This window comes from Paroedura picta, chromosome 3 (genome assembly GCF_049243985.1).
Source record: "Paroedura picta isolate Pp20150507F chromosome 3, Ppicta_v3.0, whole genome shotgun sequence".
In the NCBI taxonomy this organism is placed as follows: domain Eukaryota; kingdom Metazoa; phylum Chordata; class Lepidosauria; order Squamata; family Gekkonidae; genus Paroedura; species Paroedura picta.
Genome location: NC_135371.1, coordinates 112,617,490 through 112,636,861, shown reverse-complemented (window position 1 = coordinate 112,636,861; position 19,372 = coordinate 112,617,490). Strand labels below are relative to the sequence as shown.

Genomic DNA, 19,372 nt, shown 5'->3' with positions numbered 1-19,372 from the left:
ATCTCCCTCGGGGAATGGGCGGTAGCCTCTCGCCGCAGGGACTGCCTCGCAGCCGCACAGAGCGCTGCTGGCCCCAGCTCACTTACCGGGCAGCTGGCGTCGAGGTGGTGCAGCTCCAGATCGGTGAAGAGTAGGCAGCTTGTCCCCGCGGCTGTCGGGCGTCTCCCGGGCCTCCGGCGGCGGCGGCGGCTTTTGGGGGCAATTGGCGGCCTGGCGAAGGGAGTGAGGCTGCTGGGCGTGTCCCGGGCCTCGTGCGGCGGCTGTTGTGGGCGATTCCCAAGCTGGGTAAGGGAGCAATGCTGGCGGGCGTCTACCGGGCCTTGTGCGGCAGCGGCGGCTTTAGGGGCCGATTCCCGGCCTGGGCAGGGGAGTGAGTCTGCTGGGCGTCTTCCGGGCCTCGTGCGGCGGCAGCGGTGGCTTTAGGGGCCGATTCCCGGCCTGGGCAAGGGAGGAATGCTGGCAGGCGTCTCCCGGGCCTCGTGCGGCGGCGGCGGTGGCTTTAGGGGCCGATTCCCGGCCTCAGCAAGGGAGGAATGCTGGCGGGCGTCTCCTGGGCCTCGTGCGGCGGCGGCGGCTTTTGGGGGCGATTCCTGGCCTGGGCAAGTGAGCAATGCTGGCGGGCGTCTCCTGGGCCTCGTGCGGCGGCGGCGTTAGGGGGCGATTCCCGGCCTGGGCAAGGGAGCAATGCTGGCAGGCATCTCCCGGGCCTCGTGCGGTGGCGGGAGCTTTAGGGGCCGATTCCCAGCTTGTGCGGCGGGCTGAGGCATCGTGAGACGCTTTGCGGCTCTGGCGGCGGCGTGGCGCGGCTCAGGGCCAGTGGGGCATGTGAAAGCGGCGGCGGGCGAGAAGCCGGTTTGGAGGGCGGCAAGGCGGGCTGCTGGCGGCCGTATGCGGGCCGCTGGCGACAGGAGGAGGCGCTGGTCCTGCTGGACATGCGTCCAGCTCAGCGGCTAGTGGGGAAATGGCGGATGTGGGCGGCCAGTCCAGGGCGGGCCAAGTGGCCAATAGGGAGGTGCGCTACGCGCGCCTCCCAAATGGCCACTTGGCCCTCGAGTGGTACTCGGAGGGGCCCAATCAGGAGACGCTTCGCGGCTCCTGATTGGACACCTCCGAGTTTTTATCCCGGACCGGTCTCGCCCTAACTCCTCCCCACTACCCCTTACTCTTTTATTCAGTCCGTGGCGCCCGTGGCGCCACAGGCTGTGTACAGATATAGTCTTGCAAGATCCCAGCTTTTCTTCAGTCATGCAGTGAAGATTCTTGTGCTGTGGTTGCAACTGTTGCCAAAGTAACATTTTAAAAATCTGCATAGCCAATCAGATCTCAAGTCGCAAATCAGAAGCCCTGCAAGCACCCCATCTGGCCCTTCCCAGTTTCTCAAATATCTAGAGCAGCCTTTTCAACTGTTTTACAATTGGGAAACCCCCGAAATCTTCATTGGGAGAAACGTGAAGCCCCAGAAGTGGCACAATAATGTAGGATATGGTTGGGAAGCATAGCTGTGTACACACCCACCTGAAGCCCATCCCCTTCCCACCCCCTCCAGGCCCATCACTGACCAGTTGGGGAGGGGGGAGCAGGTTGACATCATCATATATGGTCATATCACTTGATAATTGTTTAACAAATTTAAATATATATTTATTAAAAATAATTAACTCCCACAGATTTGGGAAACCCTTTTAGGCCTATCAATAAACCCTAGGGTTTCATGAAACAGCAAAGGTACTGGTGTTCACCAGAGTGCCCTTAGTTACTACATTTAGGATCCATGCTCTAACTTGTTGGACTAGGATTTTATCTTTATTTTATATTATACTTGTGGAAAAGCCTATTTGTAAAAATGGGTGAGATCAGGAGCCCATGGAAGGATGTGCAGGCCCCCCCTTCTGGCGCACGTGTGTGGCAGGGCGCAATAGGTGGTGGCAGCTGTGCAGGCAGCCCTGGGCCTGTGTCAGGCATAGGTAAGTACCTCCCTGGAAGGCTGGCCACAGCCCCCGATGGAGCGGCGGACGGGCGAGGTGGAGTTCAGGCAGCCGGGCATCCCGGCCCAGCCAGCAAAGGTAGTCACATCCCCTTCTGATTGGGCCAAGAAAAATGTAGTTCAAAATTAAACTGAAGTCATTTCATTTCAAAATGAACTGAAGTCATTTTCAATCTGTTGTTCTCCCCTTAAAAAAAAAAGAAGTTACACGATAATATTCATTCTTTCTTTCTTCTTGGATGAAATATAATAAATACTAGAAAATAAACCCACTGTAGTGTTAATACAGCGGGCGCTAACTGTTAGACCTGCGGGCCCCCCTCGCTGTGGCCTACCTGACCCAGCAGAGTCTGAGCGGGTCTGTGTGCGGGCGGGGCGGTGGGTGCTAGCGGCTCTGGCGCTGCCGCCACCGATCCCGGGCCCACTGCTGCCACTGAGCGCAGCTTTGCCGGTGCCGCCAATCATAGCCAATCATGATCGTGGCTCTGGCACCGCCGGCGATCACGTCCCGGCCGCCGGCAATCGCGTCCCAGCCGCCGGCGATCGCGTACCGGCCGCCGGCGATCGTGGCCCGGCCGCCGGCGATCGCGGCCCGGCCGCCGGCGATCGCGGCCTGGCCGCCGATCGCGGCCTAGGCGCCGCCACCGACCGCAGCCATGCTTCGTCCGCTGATCGCGGCTCTGCCGCCGGCGCCAATCACTGCCCCGCCACCGCCGATCGTGGCCCCAACACCGCCGCCGATCGCAGCTCTGTTGGCTGGGCCGATCGCAGGCCGGCCGCCGCGGCCGATTGCAGGCTGCCCGGCACCGGCAATCATGGCCTGGCCACCGGCGCCGATTGCGGCTCCGTGAACGCGGCCGATTGCGGCCCCGCCACCAGCGCCGTTCGTGGCCCTGATGGCTTTGCGCCTCCCGATTAGTCAGTCCGGCGGCAAGAGACCAATTGCGAGCTGCGTTGTGCGCGGCTCGCAATTGGTTTCTTTCTGCTGGACTGACAATCGAAGGACCCAATCGTGCCTGCCAATTGGCCCCTTCAATTGTCAGTCCGGGGGAAGGGGCCTATCAGCACCCTTCCTCATCCCGGACAGGGCCCACCCTCGGGGCCCTTACTGCTTTATTTAATCCACTCCGCTAGGAGCGGTTAAAGATAATTAAATAGAAATGCTTTCCAAATAATTCGTATTTTCTAATATTGAAATTCAGCTATGGGTTCCTTCTTTCTTTCCAAGTAACAAATCTGTATAGAAGTAGGAAAAATCATAACTAGGCTTTGTCTCCCTTGAATTGCACATATGAGATTTACATTTATACACATTGCATCCTTTCTCTAAAGTAGATTAATGACTCCAGTTGTGAGTTCTCACTAAAAATGTGCACTTGTGTGTAACTTAGGTATTTGTTTTAGCCATTATTTTTAAGCATCCCTTTAAAATGAATTTTATCTCTTCCTTTGGGCAAAATCATTAATCCATGGTTAGCTGGTTTTATTTCCTCCAGTGCCATATGCAGAGCTAGGAAAGAAATATCTCTTTCTGGAGGGAATAGGAAAGTATAATATGTGGGGACACATTGTTTATATGTATTTAAAGGTTATCACATCCTATTCACTATACTGATAGCCCCAGCTGACATTTCCCTGCTCTTCTCAAACGATGCGTGTCTTGTTCATTGTACTATGCAGAGTCAGCTGTCAGGCAATGCATCAGGGGACCAAAACCTATTTTCCTTTGCTGTTTTGTTTGCACTCCTACTAAAAAGCATTTGGATCATTACATTTCTTTGCAGGAGAAAAGCTAATACAAGATGCAAAATTCATATCAGCCTAATTAATTTGAAAGCGAATGATTTACTATTTTAATGCTGGCCATAGTTGTCACAGTAACTGAGGAAAATAACTGTATATAGAAGAAGAAGAAGAAGAAGAAGAAGAAGAAGAAGAAGAAGAAGAAGAAGAAGAAGAAGAAGAAGAAGAAGAAGAGTTGGTTCTTATATGGCACCTTTCTCTACTAGAGGAGTCTCAAAGTGGCTTACAATTCCCTTTCCTCTCCCCACAACAGACACCCTGTGATGTAGGTGAGGCTGAGAGAACCCTGCTATTACTGCTCAGTCAGAACAGCTTTTTCAGTGCTGTGGCAAGCCCGAGATCACCCAGATGGCTGCCTGTGTGTGTGTGGGGGGGGGGGATCAAATCCAGATAGAAAAATATATAGAAAAAATATAGAAGAATTAAACCCCAAGAATTTAAAATCTGACAAATCACTTCATGAGTTCTAGCTCTTTGGGAGCTTGGCGCCACGTGATCCTGCAGTGCGCATTAAGTTCTTTGGCTCCCTCAACCCATCGGGCATATCAGGGAGCAGTAACAAGTTTTCAGACATTTTCATCTACACTGGGTCTTAGGACTCATGCTAGCTCTTAGGATTCTCTTCATTTAATGATGCAGCTTTCTTTCAGTGTAAGGATACTTGCTTTAGTAGAAGAGTTATCTTTATCTGGTAGTGGTGTATTCACCTGACTCCTTTGGCCAGAAGTGGTTCTGATGGAGAAAGGTCCTTTTAACAGGAGACCCAGGGATTTAGGATGAAATAAGGTGGGAAATTTAAACATGAATTTTGAAAGAAGGATATGACCTCACAGGAAATGGTGTTTGGGGGATAGTGAAATTGACCCAGAACTGACATCATGCTATGGCATCCCTAGATGTTTGACCTGAAAGCAACTGCTCCAGAATCACATCACAAATGGCATCATACCTTTGTTGAGCTCCTCCCTCTCCAAATTCCTCTCCAATCAGGTTCTTCAAAACCTCCAGAAATATCTCAATTCATAGCTATTAGCCCTATCTGTTCCAGATAGTAGATTGTAATGTAGTGTAATGAATCATAGCATGTAATGTAATTTAGAACTGAAGATTAGGATCTAATTCTCTGGTCTTAGGACAGGAGACTAAAGTCACCATGGCCAGTCAGTTGTGGGGATGCCTCCATGCTTGGGTAGTGATGAATGGGGCTAGTAACAAGACTCTTTTAATTACTGTGCTCTACCCATTAATCACTAATCTTGACATTTTTATTCCCTATACAAGGCTTTCTCAACCAGAATTTTGTGAAACCCTGGGATTTCTTGACAAACCTGGAAAGGTTTCCTGAATGGATGGGAGTTAATTTTTTTTAAATATATATTTTAAATTTGTTACATATTTATCGTATGATATGACCATATATGGTTATGTTGACCCACCCATTCCAAAATGGCCATTGATGAACCTGGAGGGGGTGGGAAGGGGATGGGTCCCTAGCTATGCTTCCTAATGATATTCTGCAACATTACGCCTCTTCTAGGGTTTCTCAAAGCCTGAAGAATGTTTCAAGTGTTTCTCAAAGGTGAAAAAGTTGAGAAAGACTGCCCTATGCCATGTTATTTGAACTGGAGTTGAACCCAGAGAACAGATATCCTGATAACCTTATAAACTTAACTTGTTATTCTAGCAAGGCATTTCAATCTGCTAAATATCTTCATTATATTGCATATTTGTTGGATATTTTCCTGATGCTCTTTACTTACTACTAATTTACTCTCTCAAACTTGTAGTCTAATGATTACCATTTGATTTTGTGAAGAAGTTTGCATGTACACAAAAGCTCGCACTGTGAATAAAATATTGTTGGTCTTAAAGGTGCCATTGGACTCAAACTTTGGTTGGTTCCAGATTTTGGTATCTGTAATAAAAAAAATGCATTAACTTCTATTACAATACACAGGTTGTTGTTATCTACTTCAATAGAACACAGAAATCTGTTCTTAAAAGTAATACAATTTATGCATAGCAAAAGGGAATTAATTCCTTGATGAAGCACCATTACAATAAACCAATAAACCAAAACCAAAATCCTTCGACAGCTTGTAGTGTTGCTCTATAGACAGGTAATAGGAGCAAGACAATTGAATAAAACATCACATTATAGAGGAGTATAGAGAACCCAGTTACTCGTATAAATAAAATGTATAGAATTTGGAGGAAGGATTGCTAGAGGGAGCTGACATGATTTTCTCTTGGATTCCAAAGGCACCATTTTATCTTTTGCCTAAAACTCATACAGGCACTGAAACAATGGACTGGCCAAGGACTCAGACTGGCAGCCTCTAATTTGGAGAACTGGGTTTGATTTCCCACCCCTCTACATGAAGCCTGCTGAATGACTTTGGGCCAGTCACAGTTCTCTCAGAACTCTTGCAGCTCCACCTACCTCAGAAGATGACTGCTGAAGGGAGTAAAAGGGAAGTTTGGCTGACATATGTAGTGCATGTGGCCTAGAGCAGCCAAGGCACTGTGGAGGAGATCTGGCCTGGATCACCAGTTCTCCTTGGAAGGTTTTAGGATTGCCAATTCAAGGTTGGGAAATTTCTGGAGTTCTGGGTGTAGAACCTAAGAAAGGTGGATGCTTGGGCACTGAAGGGACCTCTTCATGGAATAATGCCATAGAGTCCACTCTCCAAAGCTGCCATATTCTCCAGGGAAATTGATCTCTGTAGACTGGGAATGAGTTGTAATATAGATATATTTCCAGACCTCACCCATGTCAGAAGTGGCATGCTTCTGCCATGATTGTTAGCATTTGTTAGAAGTGTAGATGTACAGCCCGTGGCCAATTTTACTGCTCAAACTGTTTCCTTTCATTTTCTTACCCGCTCACCCCAATCCATCTCGTCCTGTCTCCAGAATGCGGTGCCTTGACCTTGGGTGCAAAGCTATCTGGTCCTTTGAAGCTCTCCTACACTTCACAGGTTCTTACAGGAGGGGGAGTTGGTTTGTGAGTTATATGCTATGTCTATCCTTCCATGCCTTAGTTTCAACAAGGTATTTTTGGGTTAACTTGCTTGCTTTCTGTAAACTAAGTATTTTGCACTAAGTCAAGGCTTTTTTTTTTTTTGAGCAATCTGAAGAAAGCTCACAGACTGTCCTACTTCTGGACTCTTGTCCTTAATTCAACCAACATGTCTGAAGAAGACAACTTGGGATCAAAAAGTAGTGCTGCTGGGGCAGCAAAAAGTAGTGGTGCTGGGGCAGCAATGCCCCACCCCAGCCAAAATGTCAAAGTGGGTACTGGGAGCCACTACACAACCACCTTCACAGTTGGCACCCTGAGCTGGAAGCATGGGGGTGATGGAACAGAGGAGGGCTGTTTTCTGATTGAATGCAAAGGGCTTTGGACAACAAGAAAAAACATAAAAGAAATGGTTAAAATTAGGGGGGAAAGCAAATAATTTTTTAGCTAATGTTTTGAGAATCTTTGGTTGTAATAAGATATGTTACTTTTGAGATATTGCATGGCTGAGTATACATTTTGATTTTATTTTTTTTACTTGGTTGTGAGAAATATACCATAACAATGAAAAATAATAAAGATTTTTGCTGAATGTTGGATAATCTCATTAAAAATACCTCTTGACTGGTGGGCTGGTGTGGTGTAATAGTAAATATTATAATTACTAGAATTAAAACCCGTTGTAGAAGATACAATGGGTGCTAGCAGAGGGAGAGGGGGGAATAGCAAAGAGAGAGGGAGGTAAAAAGGAAGAGAGTGATTAAGATAGAGAGAGCTTGGCATTGGGAAGAGTAAGGGGAAGGGTTGTCCAGTCTGAAAGGGAGTGAGGTTGAATACGTGTGTTGGTGGGGGGCGGTGGAGGTGGCATGGTGACAAATGAGAGTGTGGGTGTGGAGAGATGGGTGTCAAGAACCTGCGGTTTGGAATGTTAGTTGAGTGTGGGAGAGGACTGACCTTTGGGAATTGTGGCCATAACAGACATCCTATGAGAGAAATGGCACTGAGAGAACTGGGAATGATCCACAGTCACCCAGCAGGCCTCAGGTGTCTCTGAATAGTTTAAAATCACCTTGTCTTCCTCTCCCCATAACAGTCACCCTGTGAGGGATGTGGGGCTGAGAGCTCTGAGAGAACTGGGAATGGTCCACAGTCACCCAGCAGGCCTCAGGTGTCCCTAAGCAGTTTAAAAGCAACTTCCCTTCCTCTCTCCATAGCAGTCACCCTGTCAGGGAAGTGGGGCTGAGAGCTCTGAGAGAACTGGACCCACAGAGCTCCCAGTCACCCAGCGGGCCTCAGTTAGGCTAAGAGCTCTGTGCAGCTCTAAGCAGTTTAAAATCACCTTCCCTTCCTCTCCCCATAACAGTCACCCTGTGAGGGATGTGGGGCTCAGAGCTCTGTGAGAACTGAGAATGGCCCACAGTCACCCAGCAGGCCTCAGTTGTCTCTAAGCAGTTTAAAATTGCCTTACCTTCTTCTCCCTTCCTATCCCCATAGCAGTCATCCTGTCAGGGAAGTGGGGCTGAGAGCTTTGTTAGACTTGGGAATGGCCCACAAGCACCCAGCAGGCCTCAGGTGTCTCTCAGCAGTTTAAAATTGCTTTCCCTTCCTCTCCCCATAATAGGCACACTGTGAGGGAGGTGATCCTTAGGGCCGACAGCTGGCTGCACCCTGATTGGCTCGTATTCCCTCACAGACTCCAAGGACACACTCCTCCCACAAGGCTGTTTCACAAACATAGAGGAACCATGGATATGATATTATTATTTTATTATATACTAGTAATCAAGCCCGCTGTACTTCCAATACAGCGGGTGCTAGCGGGGCAGCACGCAGCTGGCAAGTCAGCAGGCCGCCATGTCCCGCGTGCTGGCGGCCTGACACATCGGAGGTGCTTCGCGCCTCCCGACGCGTCAGGCCGCCGGCAAGGGAGCAACTGCGAGCCGCGCTGTGCGTGGCTCACAATTGCTCCCTTGGCGGCGGGGCGGCAATCGGAGAGGCCAATCGGCAGGTGATTCGTGCCTGCCGATTGGCCCCTCCGATTGTTTGTCCGGAGGAAGGGGCCAATCGGCACCCTTCCTCATCCCGGACAGAGCCCGCCCTAACTCCTCCCCCCAAGCCTTTATGGCTTTATTTAGTTGCTGCGGGCGGGGGTTAAGATTATATTATAACAATACTCATACCACACTAGCCTTCCAGTTAAGAGTATAGAATCAGAACCTGGGACCACTAGATTCTAATATCTCACTGGAACATGAAAGTGCATCACAATCCCTCAGTCTAACCTACCCTGTGACAGGAGTGCTGTTGTGAGGATTAAGTGGAGGAAAGGGGAACTATGTGAAAAACTAATTTGAGTCATTCATCAAGGAGAAAATCAAAATATAAATAAAATATTTTAAAAAGCTGATGGAAGGATTCTGCTTAGAAATTACATCAGTTTTGGGGCAAAAAGCCCACAAGACTTATCTAAGGGGGCCATTGCTGCTGCGGGGGAGGAACACCGACAGGGACCTGGCTGGTTGGAGAGATTGCCCAGCCCTGGCATTCTCTGAGCAGTATGTGTGTTGGCATGGCAACAGGGGGTGTGGCTGAACTGGGCGTCAGTTAAACGGATGGCCTGATATTCTTTGGCCTCTTTCCCCCCTTCAGGGCGCCCAAAGACGCATCGCTTGGTGGAAGGAGCCTTTTTCCTGGCCCAACCGCCTCGCGATGTCAGGGAAGCCCAGCAATTTTATTTCATTTTACTTTTTGAGGGAAAACGGATGCTAGACATGCTGCAGGGCATTGTTTGTTTATTTGTTTTTTAGACTAACAAACAACTAAGCCTCTCACAGGCCGTTTTGGCAGGAGCGTTCGCCCCTTCAGAAAAGGAAGGAGAGGCAGAGAGGAACAAGTGACCATGGCGCCGAAAAAGGATGCCAGTGGGGGGAAGCCCCAACTGCCCATGAACTGTGCTGTGCTGGTGGCGGCTGCTGGTTCCGGGGCCTTGGGAGCAAGTGATGGGACAGGCACATTTCATGATGCAGCGGCAGCAGGTTCCTCTGAAATTCATGGGATGCTGGGGGCATTAAGATGCCTGGCAGACCTTGATAGAGGAAGGGGGGGTCTAGGTGGGAGAGGTGAGGCTTCTGCCCCCCATCCCCTTCTAACAATTATGCAGGGGGTGTTTTTACTCTGCAACATGCGGGCCCATCATTTGGGGGTGTGGTAGATCCTGGCTGCAGTTGTACAATTGGGGCAGGACTGGGGCAGGTTGCTGCGGGCCCATCTTGGTGGCAGGGATCATCTGGACCACCAGCCATGGGGAAGGGAACATCCATGGTTTTCCTCTAAGAGGATTTGCACAACCAAGCCCGTCAGAGGTGGTTTAGGTTCTCGTGCGTCTAACCACTGTGGAATTGGCAGTTTCTCATCTTGCTCACCCGTGGCTCCATGGGGTTCAGGATACCAACAACCCCCTTTGAGGCCAGGGGGCCATCAGGATTTGTCTGCTGGGCCTGTGGGCCAACACTTGGCTGACTATCAAGCTTGAGGTTATGCTGTAGGACTGCAGACATGGATGGGCCAGGAGGCAATGCCTGGGTGAAGCTGGCAGCAACCTGGCCCTACGATGACTGGGTGGTATGGACAGGGCTGGCCAGCTCCACATCAAGGTATGCAGACTATACACATGGGCATTGACCCTATAGCAATTGCTATAGCAGCACATCAGGGACAGGCCAGTGTAGGTGCGGTTAGTATTCCTAGCTCCTCCAGGAATGTTCAACAGGGAGGAACAGAGCAACAAGAGACAACTGGGCATAAGAGTATAATGTATGGAGGAAAGTACTCCAGGGCCTGGCAGGCTGCTGGTACCTCGGGTGAGTCCTTTTCTCTGAAGGCCAACAGGATGGGACCTATTGGCATCAGGATTCTTTGGTTTTGTGTATCTGATCTGGATGATGAATCAGCTGCATTCTTTGCATATTTATTATAAAGATAAGGCGGGGATGGGTTAGTCCACGAAATCCCCTTTGAGTTATGCATCTGGGGAAAACCCACCTGGTACTCACCTTACTAGGAAATCAAGAGGGCCCATGATGGGTATTATGTTGACATATTTAACAGGTTGTGACCAGACAGAGATGTCCCAAAAATAGGGTTCAAAGAGGATTTAAAAACAAAAACAAAAACAACTTTACAGTGGGATATAACAATCACTCCTTCACTAACTGGTTAAGGGGGTAAACAGATTTTCTACGCTTTGTGGCTGATGCTCTCCCAGAAGGGAGTTAGCACTTGGAGAATCATTTAACAAATGTTTTGGAGCCCAAAGCACTTTTTGGGGATGCAGAGGCCATGGTGCATAATGATTAGGCTCGCAAGTGATCTTCAAACAACATCCAGACAAGGTGGGACTTAAAGGACCATGACACCGAGAATATGAAAGTGAGCCCATATGTCAGGAGGACAGAACAAGACAGATGTAAGCCCATGTATAGGAATGATGGGTGGGGCACCTGTTGGGAATTCAATATAAGCATGTGCCAATACTTTGAGCACTGCTGAGAGGCTTAAGGTGGAGCCCACTTGAAGAAGAGACGTGACAAGCTAGTGGTTACAAAAATGCCTTTTTGTGGGGATCAGCCCTCTTCCAAAAAAAAAAGGGGGGGGAAGGTTGGGATCCAACAGTGGAGCTACAACCAACTACAGTTTTTGCAAGGGCACGTAGCTGGCAGAGACCTCATTGGGTCATCTAGTCCAACCCCATGCTGTACGCCATGGGCACTGTTCGCATAAGCAGAGTTGGCAGGGACCTCCAGGGTCATTTAGTCTAACCCCCTGCTTCTGTAGCAGTCTCGGTTTGTATGAGCAGTCAGTCAGTAACCTTTTATTTGCATAAAGGTTTGTATGAGCAAAGAGCTGCAGGTACCTTTCAAGGTCATCTAGTCCAACCCCATGCTTCTGACAGCAGTCTTGGTTTGTATGAGCGAGGAGTTGGCAAGTACCTCTCAGGGTTGTCTAGTCCAGCCCCCTGCTTCAGGCAACGGTCTTGGTTTGCAGGAGCGCAGAGTTGGCGGAGAACTCTGGGGGTCATCCAGTCCAACCCCTTGCCTCATGCTGAGGCAGGCTGCTGTGCACCAGCTCGGAAGGTCTCCAGGGAAATCTGAGGGGACTTACAGCCATGGGGAACAATGGCATCTTCGACAGCAGATGGTGAGCACTGTCCACTGGCCTGGCTGCTGGTCCCTGGCTCAGGTGGGTAGGAAGGCACCCACCCCATGGGTGGGGAATGGAGCACCCAGTGGCCCTCAACTGGCCACTGGTGTCTGGTGGCCACTGGCCAGGGCTACACCGTTGTCTTCGCCAGGCAATACATGCCCATCAGACAGGCAGTGGGTGCCAGCATTGGGGGAACGGGGGTGCCATGTACTCTGGGTCTTGGGGCATCATTGGATGCCACTGGTGGGCCTCAGCCAGTGGCATTGTGATGCATGATGGGCCCTACAAGGGCCAGTTTACAGGGGGCACCAACCCAAAGGCTACTCCAGGGGAGAATATCATTGCAAAAGGGGAGGTGGCTCCCTGGTGGCCGGGTCAACCTGCAGCAATGGCCAGACATCACCTGTTGGCTTCAGGCAAGACACGCTTTCTGCAAATGGTGTCAGAGTCATCACCTGGTCTTGTTTTGCAGGGCGGCCAATCCAAGGTTATTTGAAGTTAATGGGCCAGCCTGGCTTGGAGGGGTGTGTGTCTCATTACAGGTCCAGTATGGAAGTGCTGTTGGTGTGGATGGGCGAGCAATGCCAAGAGCTTCCCAGGGCTTGAGCTGGAATGTGCTTGGCACAGGAAGTGGCTGCTTAGGACCACACAAGGTATGCAAGGTGCTGCACCCTAGAAGCTGGTGGAGATCTTTGGCCAAGGAAATGAAGTTAAGGCACCCACATAGTAAGGTACAATGTTCTAAGGGAGCATTCATCTGGTTATATAGTCTCAGTTATGATAGACTGCAGGTGTGTCAACAACTGGTAGATCATTCTGATGCAGGTGCCTCTTCATCCCATTCAGGAATTCCCTAGCTTTATATTTATGCCAGTGTTATTTGGCTCCCCATCACGTGATGCCAATGCTGTTTCCAGCTGGAGGGAGCAGGGGCAGACTACATATTAAGTTCTGCAGATCAATCCCTCATACCTCTTCACTTCTGTACATCCGATCTGTTTGGATGGCCTCATTGATCATCTGAGCTTTGCGTTGGAGCCCAGGTCTGCAGATATATGAGATACTGTCTGACCAGGCCAGCCTTGTGGGAGGAGGTGGCTGCAAACCTGTCACCTGTCCTCACCAACTCCCCATATAGCGTGGGGGCCTGGGGTTGCTCAGATTCCAGTTCTAGGAGTGATGGGGCCTCTTTTGACTAGAGAGACCAATTTTGTCCTTCAGGGAGGTTGCTTAAATTATGTCTGGGGCTGGGACAAACAAGTGGTTTAGGGAGAAGTGTCACATGGCCAGCATGAGTTCAGGGAGCTGTCTTGGGACTGCATAGACTCCAACCTGGGAAAGTGGCATGGGCCCCATCTGCCTGTGCATGGTAGACTAAGCATATTGCAGGTTCAGGAGGATGTTTCATGGCTGGGCTACTAGCAGATCCAGTCAGGTCTCAATATGCTGGCATATGGGGTTACCCCGGTATGACATCCGTGGATCAGAAGGTGTATGTACATTAGTGGTGGTTCACAATGTCACCACGGACTGCAACCTGTAGGACTTAGGGAACCAAAGGTGGGCTGGGCTTCAGTGCTCAAGAGGAACATGTCCAGGGCTTTGGCAAGGTATGCAGTAGATGCAGAGCAGGGCATTGGCCAAGGGAGGTCTGCCCAGGTTGGGTGGCACAGTACTAAGGGCTTTGCCAGGGCATGCAGTACAATGTTTTCCCACAGATCACAACCTGTAGGGCCTAGAGCCCAATAGGGTTCTGGTACTTGGTGCTCAGGGGAAACATCTCTAGGGCTCCTGCAGGGTATGCAGTATGCAGAGCGGGGTATTGGCTGAGAGCGGCTGGCCCAGGGTGAGCATGGGACTGTGGCCAGTGTCAATCAGTGTGCGAGGGTGCTCATGTAACTCTTTTCCAGTAACAACCTTTTGGTTTCCTTCAGAGCGGCAGTCAACGGGGGTGCCTGATGCTGGTTACAGAGAATGGCACCATGCGGCAGATGGAATGGCATGCTATAAGACCTGGAAGTGATCCACTTGGGGGTCTGAAGGCATCACCTGGCTCGGACATTGTTTGGATGCAGCTGCCTTCCTGGACATTGCTGCGATGGCAGACTTCCTGTTCAAGCGTGACAGTGGGAGTCCGTATTCCTCAAAGCATTGGCTGACCATCATGGGACGTTGGCTTAGCTATAGTTGTGAACGTTGAGCTGAGCACCAGGAAACATTGTTGCAGTAATTGCCATATGACACTTTGCCAGCATTGGCAGGGGCAATGGTGTTGGGCCCTGGTAACCTCAAGGGACAGTTATGGTCTGGGCTGAGTGGCTAGGATGCCATGTTGCTAAAAGCTATGTCTCACAAGAAGCCCCACTGGGCACAGTGGACACTCACCAAGGAATGGTCCCTGGTGGCGAGTTACCCTTTCACCTGTCGCCCAGAGTTCTGTGATCTCAGGTGGAGCTAAAGCCTGGGTATCTAGCTGTATTGGGATGTGTATTACTCATTGGGGGCCCCATGGTATGGCATTTGCAGTTCTGGGCCCTTTATAAGAGTGATGGGGTGCACTTGGGGTGCACTTGTTGGAGTGGGGCATGGACATCTGGCTCCATGGGATCCAATATGTTATTTTGAATTGGCTGCAAAATTGAGCGGTGGCGGGAGCTCGAAGAGGTATATACCTATTCGGGCTCAGTGGCGGAAGTGGAGCATGGGAAGGATCAATTTTGGGGAGGCCAAGCTTGCGCGCTGTCCTCCCCTAGATTTGGGGGGCCCTTTAAAGGGCTGTGTGGATGCAGAGCCTGATTGAAGGCTAGCATTTCCGGGGGGCAGGAGAACCCAACAGAGGCTGGTGCCCAGAGGGGTCACTCCATGGTGCCTCCCCCCCTGTTTCAGCCTGCCATTATGTCCGGGTTTTGGGGCTGGATAGCCAAGGCAACCCGTTGAGGGGCAGGCTGTGGTGGGCTTCCTTGTGGTAGGGTAATCACAAGATGGCATGATTCTCTTCCCATGCTTGCCACGCTCAATGTTGAATAAAGGCTGTGGCCAAATATTTTATGCCAAAATTATGGTTGTCAGTGTCCTCATTAGGTGGTCAATATCCCCCTGCAAGGCAAAAAGCCCACAAGACTTATCTAAGGGGGCCATTGCTGCTGCGGGGGAGGAACACCGACAGGGACCTGGCTGGTTGGAGAGATTGCCCAGCCCTGGCATTCTCTGAGCAGTATGTGTGTTGGCATGGCAACAGGGGGTGTGGCTGAACTGGGCGTCAGTTAAACGGATGGCCTGATGTTCTTTGGCCTCTTTCCCCCCTTCAGGGCGCCCAAAGACTCAAAACCCACCCTCCCTCCCTGTTTATGAATTGTTTGACTTTTTTGTTAGAAGTTGGGTTATATTATTGATTAATTGTCACAGCCTGCGGAAGTGGAGCATGGGAAGGATCAATTTTGGGGAGGCCAAGCTTGCGCGCTGTCCTCCCCTAGATTTGGGGGGCCCTTTAAAGGGCTGTGTGGATGCAGAGCCTGATTGAAGGCTAGCATTTCCGGGGGGCAGGAGAACCCAACAGAGGCTGGTGCCCAGAGGGGTCACTCCATGGTGCCTCCCCCCCTGTTTCAGCCTGCCATTATGTCCGGGTTTTGGGGCTGGATAGCCAAGGCAACCCGTTGAGGGGCAGGCTGTGGTGGGCTTCCTTGTGGTAGGGTAATCACAAGATGGCATGATTCTCTTCCCATGCTTGCCACGCTCAATGTTGAATAAAGGCTGTGGCCAAATATTTTATGCCAAAATTATGGTTGTCAGTGTCCTCATTAGGTGGTCAATATCCCCCTGCAAGGCAAAAGCTTTGGGAAAATCATAGCAACCATGCTTTTAAAACTGCAGAAAAACATCAAATGGAATATGTGCTAAAGCTTGAAGTGAGGGAAAAGAATGCAGAAAGACAAAAACTTCTGATGTACAACCATTTGGAATCTGGGAAGGGGGAGAGGAATGCAGAAGGGAATAATCAGAAGCCAAAGAAAACCACTGGTGCAGAAAATACTCTTCTGATGTTTCTGTGCTTGGGTCAATCTCATTTAAAATGGGCTGCTACCTGTGCAATGCCACTAGAGGCATTTACATAGCATGCTGAGATTTGTAACCTGTGTTTGCATGTGGGATGGTGCACTAAATAAGGATGTATAGCTGTGTTGCTTTGGTAGCTTAAACAAGATGCTGGACATGTCACAAATCAGATAAGGAGCTGGTTGCCTTGCCAGCAGTATATTTAAAGTAGGTCTGTTATTCTGTAAAATTGGGGAGGGGGGCATGAATATCCCTATATGTTCCTGGAAATGAGAGAAAATGCTCCCTCTAATAGCCTGATCCGACTGTCCATAGTTTTCTTTCTTTTCTTAAAAAAAAATCTATTAAAATCAGAGTGCTGCCAAAGTGAGGAATGGAAGTATTTTCCATCATAATACTGCAAGCAGATGCAGAAGTGCTAAATATTATTATTACCATCAATTTTCAGAGTACAAAAGACTCCCATCAATTATTTAGCTTAGGCTCTGAAACACCACTCATTTTTTCTGACCCAGCAATGTTTTTAGGTTTCCTCAGTTCCACAGATTAATACATGTACACACACACACACACACAAACACTAATAATAATAATTATTACCTCAGAAAGGCATAACCTCTTATGCAGTACTTATTTCTCAAGACATACAGCCAACGTTACATGTTAGTATTGTTGTTCTGAAATATGCAAGGGAGATATAATGGATGATTCTGTTTAGATGGAATTTTAAATTTGTTTTTCTGTTGGAAATGGAGGAATGCCCCATTCTGCGTGCAGTCTTGTTTTGATTCATCCTGCCATGAAACCATTTGAATAATCAAGGCTTCTTCCCATATTGTTGCAATTGCCAAAAATATCAAGAATATCAGCAACAAAGAGGTAAGCTAACCTTGACTTTTCAGCCTATATTGCTGACCTTGTAAACAGGTTTCCATGGAGATAACACCCAAATGAGCTGCAAACACAACAGAAAAAATGTACTGAAGTTTGGAGGCTGCAAAAATGTAACATCGGCAATGGTGCCACTTGTGAACAAAACTTGTGCTTCAAATACAGCACTTAAACTGTCTTCAAAGTAAAAAGCCTTGAAATTGCTTTAAATGCTTTTTGTGAGATGGTAGGTGTGAAGTAAGGCTTTACTGGTAGAATAGTACAAATGAAGAAAATTCCACTGAGGTATGAGGTCATTTTCTCTTTCAAGAAAAATCCCACCCAACATTACAACTTATAAAAGGATTTCCATCAACAGAGCATAACTTCCATGTCTCCTGTTTCCACTGCAGTATGAAATGCACTCCATAATGATACTTCTGGGGGATGGAGACCTCCAAGAATACCATAAGAAGGAAATTGGAGGTCTACAACAGGAGGGAAGATAAATAAAATCACCCCGTTTCCATCAGTTGAACTATCACAATGGACTTAAACTAATATTATAAAGACAGAGGGGGGGGGGTTATGGAATGATCATAGATGTAGAAAATAAATTAAAAAAATTAAAACAAACACGAAAGAGGGTCAATAAGACAATGCCAAATGACAGAAAGAAGGCTTCATCCATGGTAGAAGACACAGACGTAGGGGGACAGAAAGGGCCATTCCGCACAAGGACCAATGTTGCCAATTGCTTTCACAAAGCGGAAACGCTATTTTAAATAGTGGAATCTCGGTGTTCCGCATACCTTCATTTGTAGTGGAATCCAGTAGTGCTTCATTCGTTCCCCACAGGTTTCCGGTCTCGCAGGAATCGCTAGAAAGGAAGCAATTTTTTTCTGTTCTTGTTCCTGCCCCTGGCCGTCAATCAAATGGAACAGCCAATGGGTGGTTGTTATCATGCTCCCGAAAAGCCCCTTTCCCTTTAAGCACAGTTTTTTTTTTTAAAAGCACACACATTGCAATGAATATGTGTTGATTCATTGCAACGGAGAGACCCATCTAGCTGGCGTGTGAGCTGACAATTCATAATTACCACGCTCCCCCAAGTGGGAAAAAAAATCTGCCCCCGCACAGGAGCGATTTTTGGCTGAAATTAAAGGGAACTGGCAAACAGGGGGGCTGTGTTGTGCTTGTGGACTTAGGGGAGATTTAAAGCCCTTCTGTGGAGGGACTGTAGCCAAAGAAGCCTCACTGGGTGAATGAAGCCTCGCTGGTTCGTTGCTTTCCCCGCTCCGAGGGAAAAAAATGGCGATCGCTTCATCGGAAGTTTGGAGGAGAGAGCCAGGGGGAGGGAATTTGTGCAACCGCTACATTGAGAACGCACATGTATTTTTCACAAGTGTTGCAGGTTGTTGGCAAGAGTGTAGCGATTTTCTGAGGGTGAATCCACTTTTCCTGATTCCCCTACATCGAAGCGATTTTGGCGCTAATGTTACAGGAGTGTTGCAGATTGCTCACGATGTCATGCGGAATGTAGTTTTAGTGGCGAAAACAAAATGTAAGACTAGTGCTATATTAAAGTTGTGCGGAATGGCCCAGAGATTTCCAAGGGAAGGAAATTCAACAGTTTTGGTACCATAACCAAGGAGGGACTTGGTCAGTTCAAGCAGGGCTCCCAAATATCACCATAATCACCAACAAGTTCATTTGGGAGTTCATATGATTCTTATGCTTGTCCTTTGCTATACAAGGGTTTAAAGATCCCTACTTAAGAAGCAACTGGGGAGTGAGGGTGGGGGATGCCAAAGGGAGCAGGGAAGGGAAGAGAGATGGCAACAGGAACCAATTGGAAGAGGAGAAGGGAAGCAGGGAAAGTGGATCTAGGATTGATGGGGAGGATAAAAGGAAAACACTGGGCAAGAGATGGTGTGGCGATCATAAAAGAGGAAGAGAAAGAAGTGAACAGAGCAATAGAGGAACTGGTGTTAGAGATAGGAGGACAGAGGAGGAGAGAGAAGGAAGAAGGGGGAAGAAGAGTGAAGACCAGCTGGAAGGAGAGGGAAAAGGAGAGTAGTTAGCTGGGCCCCTGAACAGGAGCAAGCTTGGCAGTAACAGCAGCACCCACAGAGTCCCCAGAGACAAGTGACGTGGAGGAGGAGGACTCTGTAGAGGAAACACCCTTCCATCCACCCATATACAGACAGCTGAGTGTTGGCCCCATCCTGGACCCCAGGAGTGATGAACCAGCCAGTGGGAATCCAACAGGGCAGGCTGCTGGACACCACAAGAACATTGCTGTCATAATGTACATGTTAACAAGCAAGGCCAAACCTGGTGGAAGGTGCTCCTAGACACCTCTGTCACCTGCTAAACCAGCAGGAACTTGGGCCCAGCACCTGCTCCTGTTCCAGAGCAAGAGACACTTCACTGTC

The 19,372-nt window shown here is 49.0% G+C and overlaps 1 protein-coding gene across 3 annotated transcripts; it reads left to right on the top strand.

Moving 5' to 3' along the window:
• The first annotated feature begins 9,907 nt into the window (after nt 1-9,907).
• Nucleotides 9,908-15,345, top strand: LOC143832573 (uncharacterized). Of its 3 annotated transcripts, XM_077327181.1 has the most exons (3): nt 11,885-12,005; nt 12,484-12,664; nt 13,946-15,345. In XM_077327181.1, the coding sequence occupies exons 1-3, from the start codon at nt 11,974-11,976 to the stop codon at nt 14,168-14,170; spliced, it is 438 nt and encodes a 145-aa protein (XP_077183296.1). In that variant the 5' UTR covers nt 11,885-11,973; the 3' UTR covers nt 14,171-15,345. The 3 variants fall into 3 exon arrangements, 1 of the variants encoding a protein (XP_077183296.1); XR_013229319.1 differs by lacking the exons at nt 11,885-12,005; nt 13,946-15,345 and adding an exon at nt 9,908-10,669 and having other exon boundaries at nt 12,484-12,804; XR_013229320.1 differs by lacking the exons at nt 11,885-12,005; nt 13,946-15,345 and adding an exon at nt 10,843-11,274 and having other exon boundaries at nt 12,484-12,804.
• Nucleotides 15,346-19,372: the final 4,027 nt, after the last annotated feature.

Coding starts and splice junctions, on each gene's coding strand:
- LOC143832573 (XM_077327181.1), top strand. CDS start 11,974: ATGGGGAACAATGGCATCTTCGACAGCAGATG. Junction 12,006..12,483: donor GGCATCTTCGACAGCAGATG/GTGAGCACTGTC, acceptor CTTGTTTTGCAG/GGCGGCCAATCCAAGGTTAT. Junction 12,665..13,945: donor GCTGCTTAGGACCACACAAG/GTATGCAAGGTG, acceptor GGTTTCCTTCAG/AGCGGCAGTCAACGGGGGTG.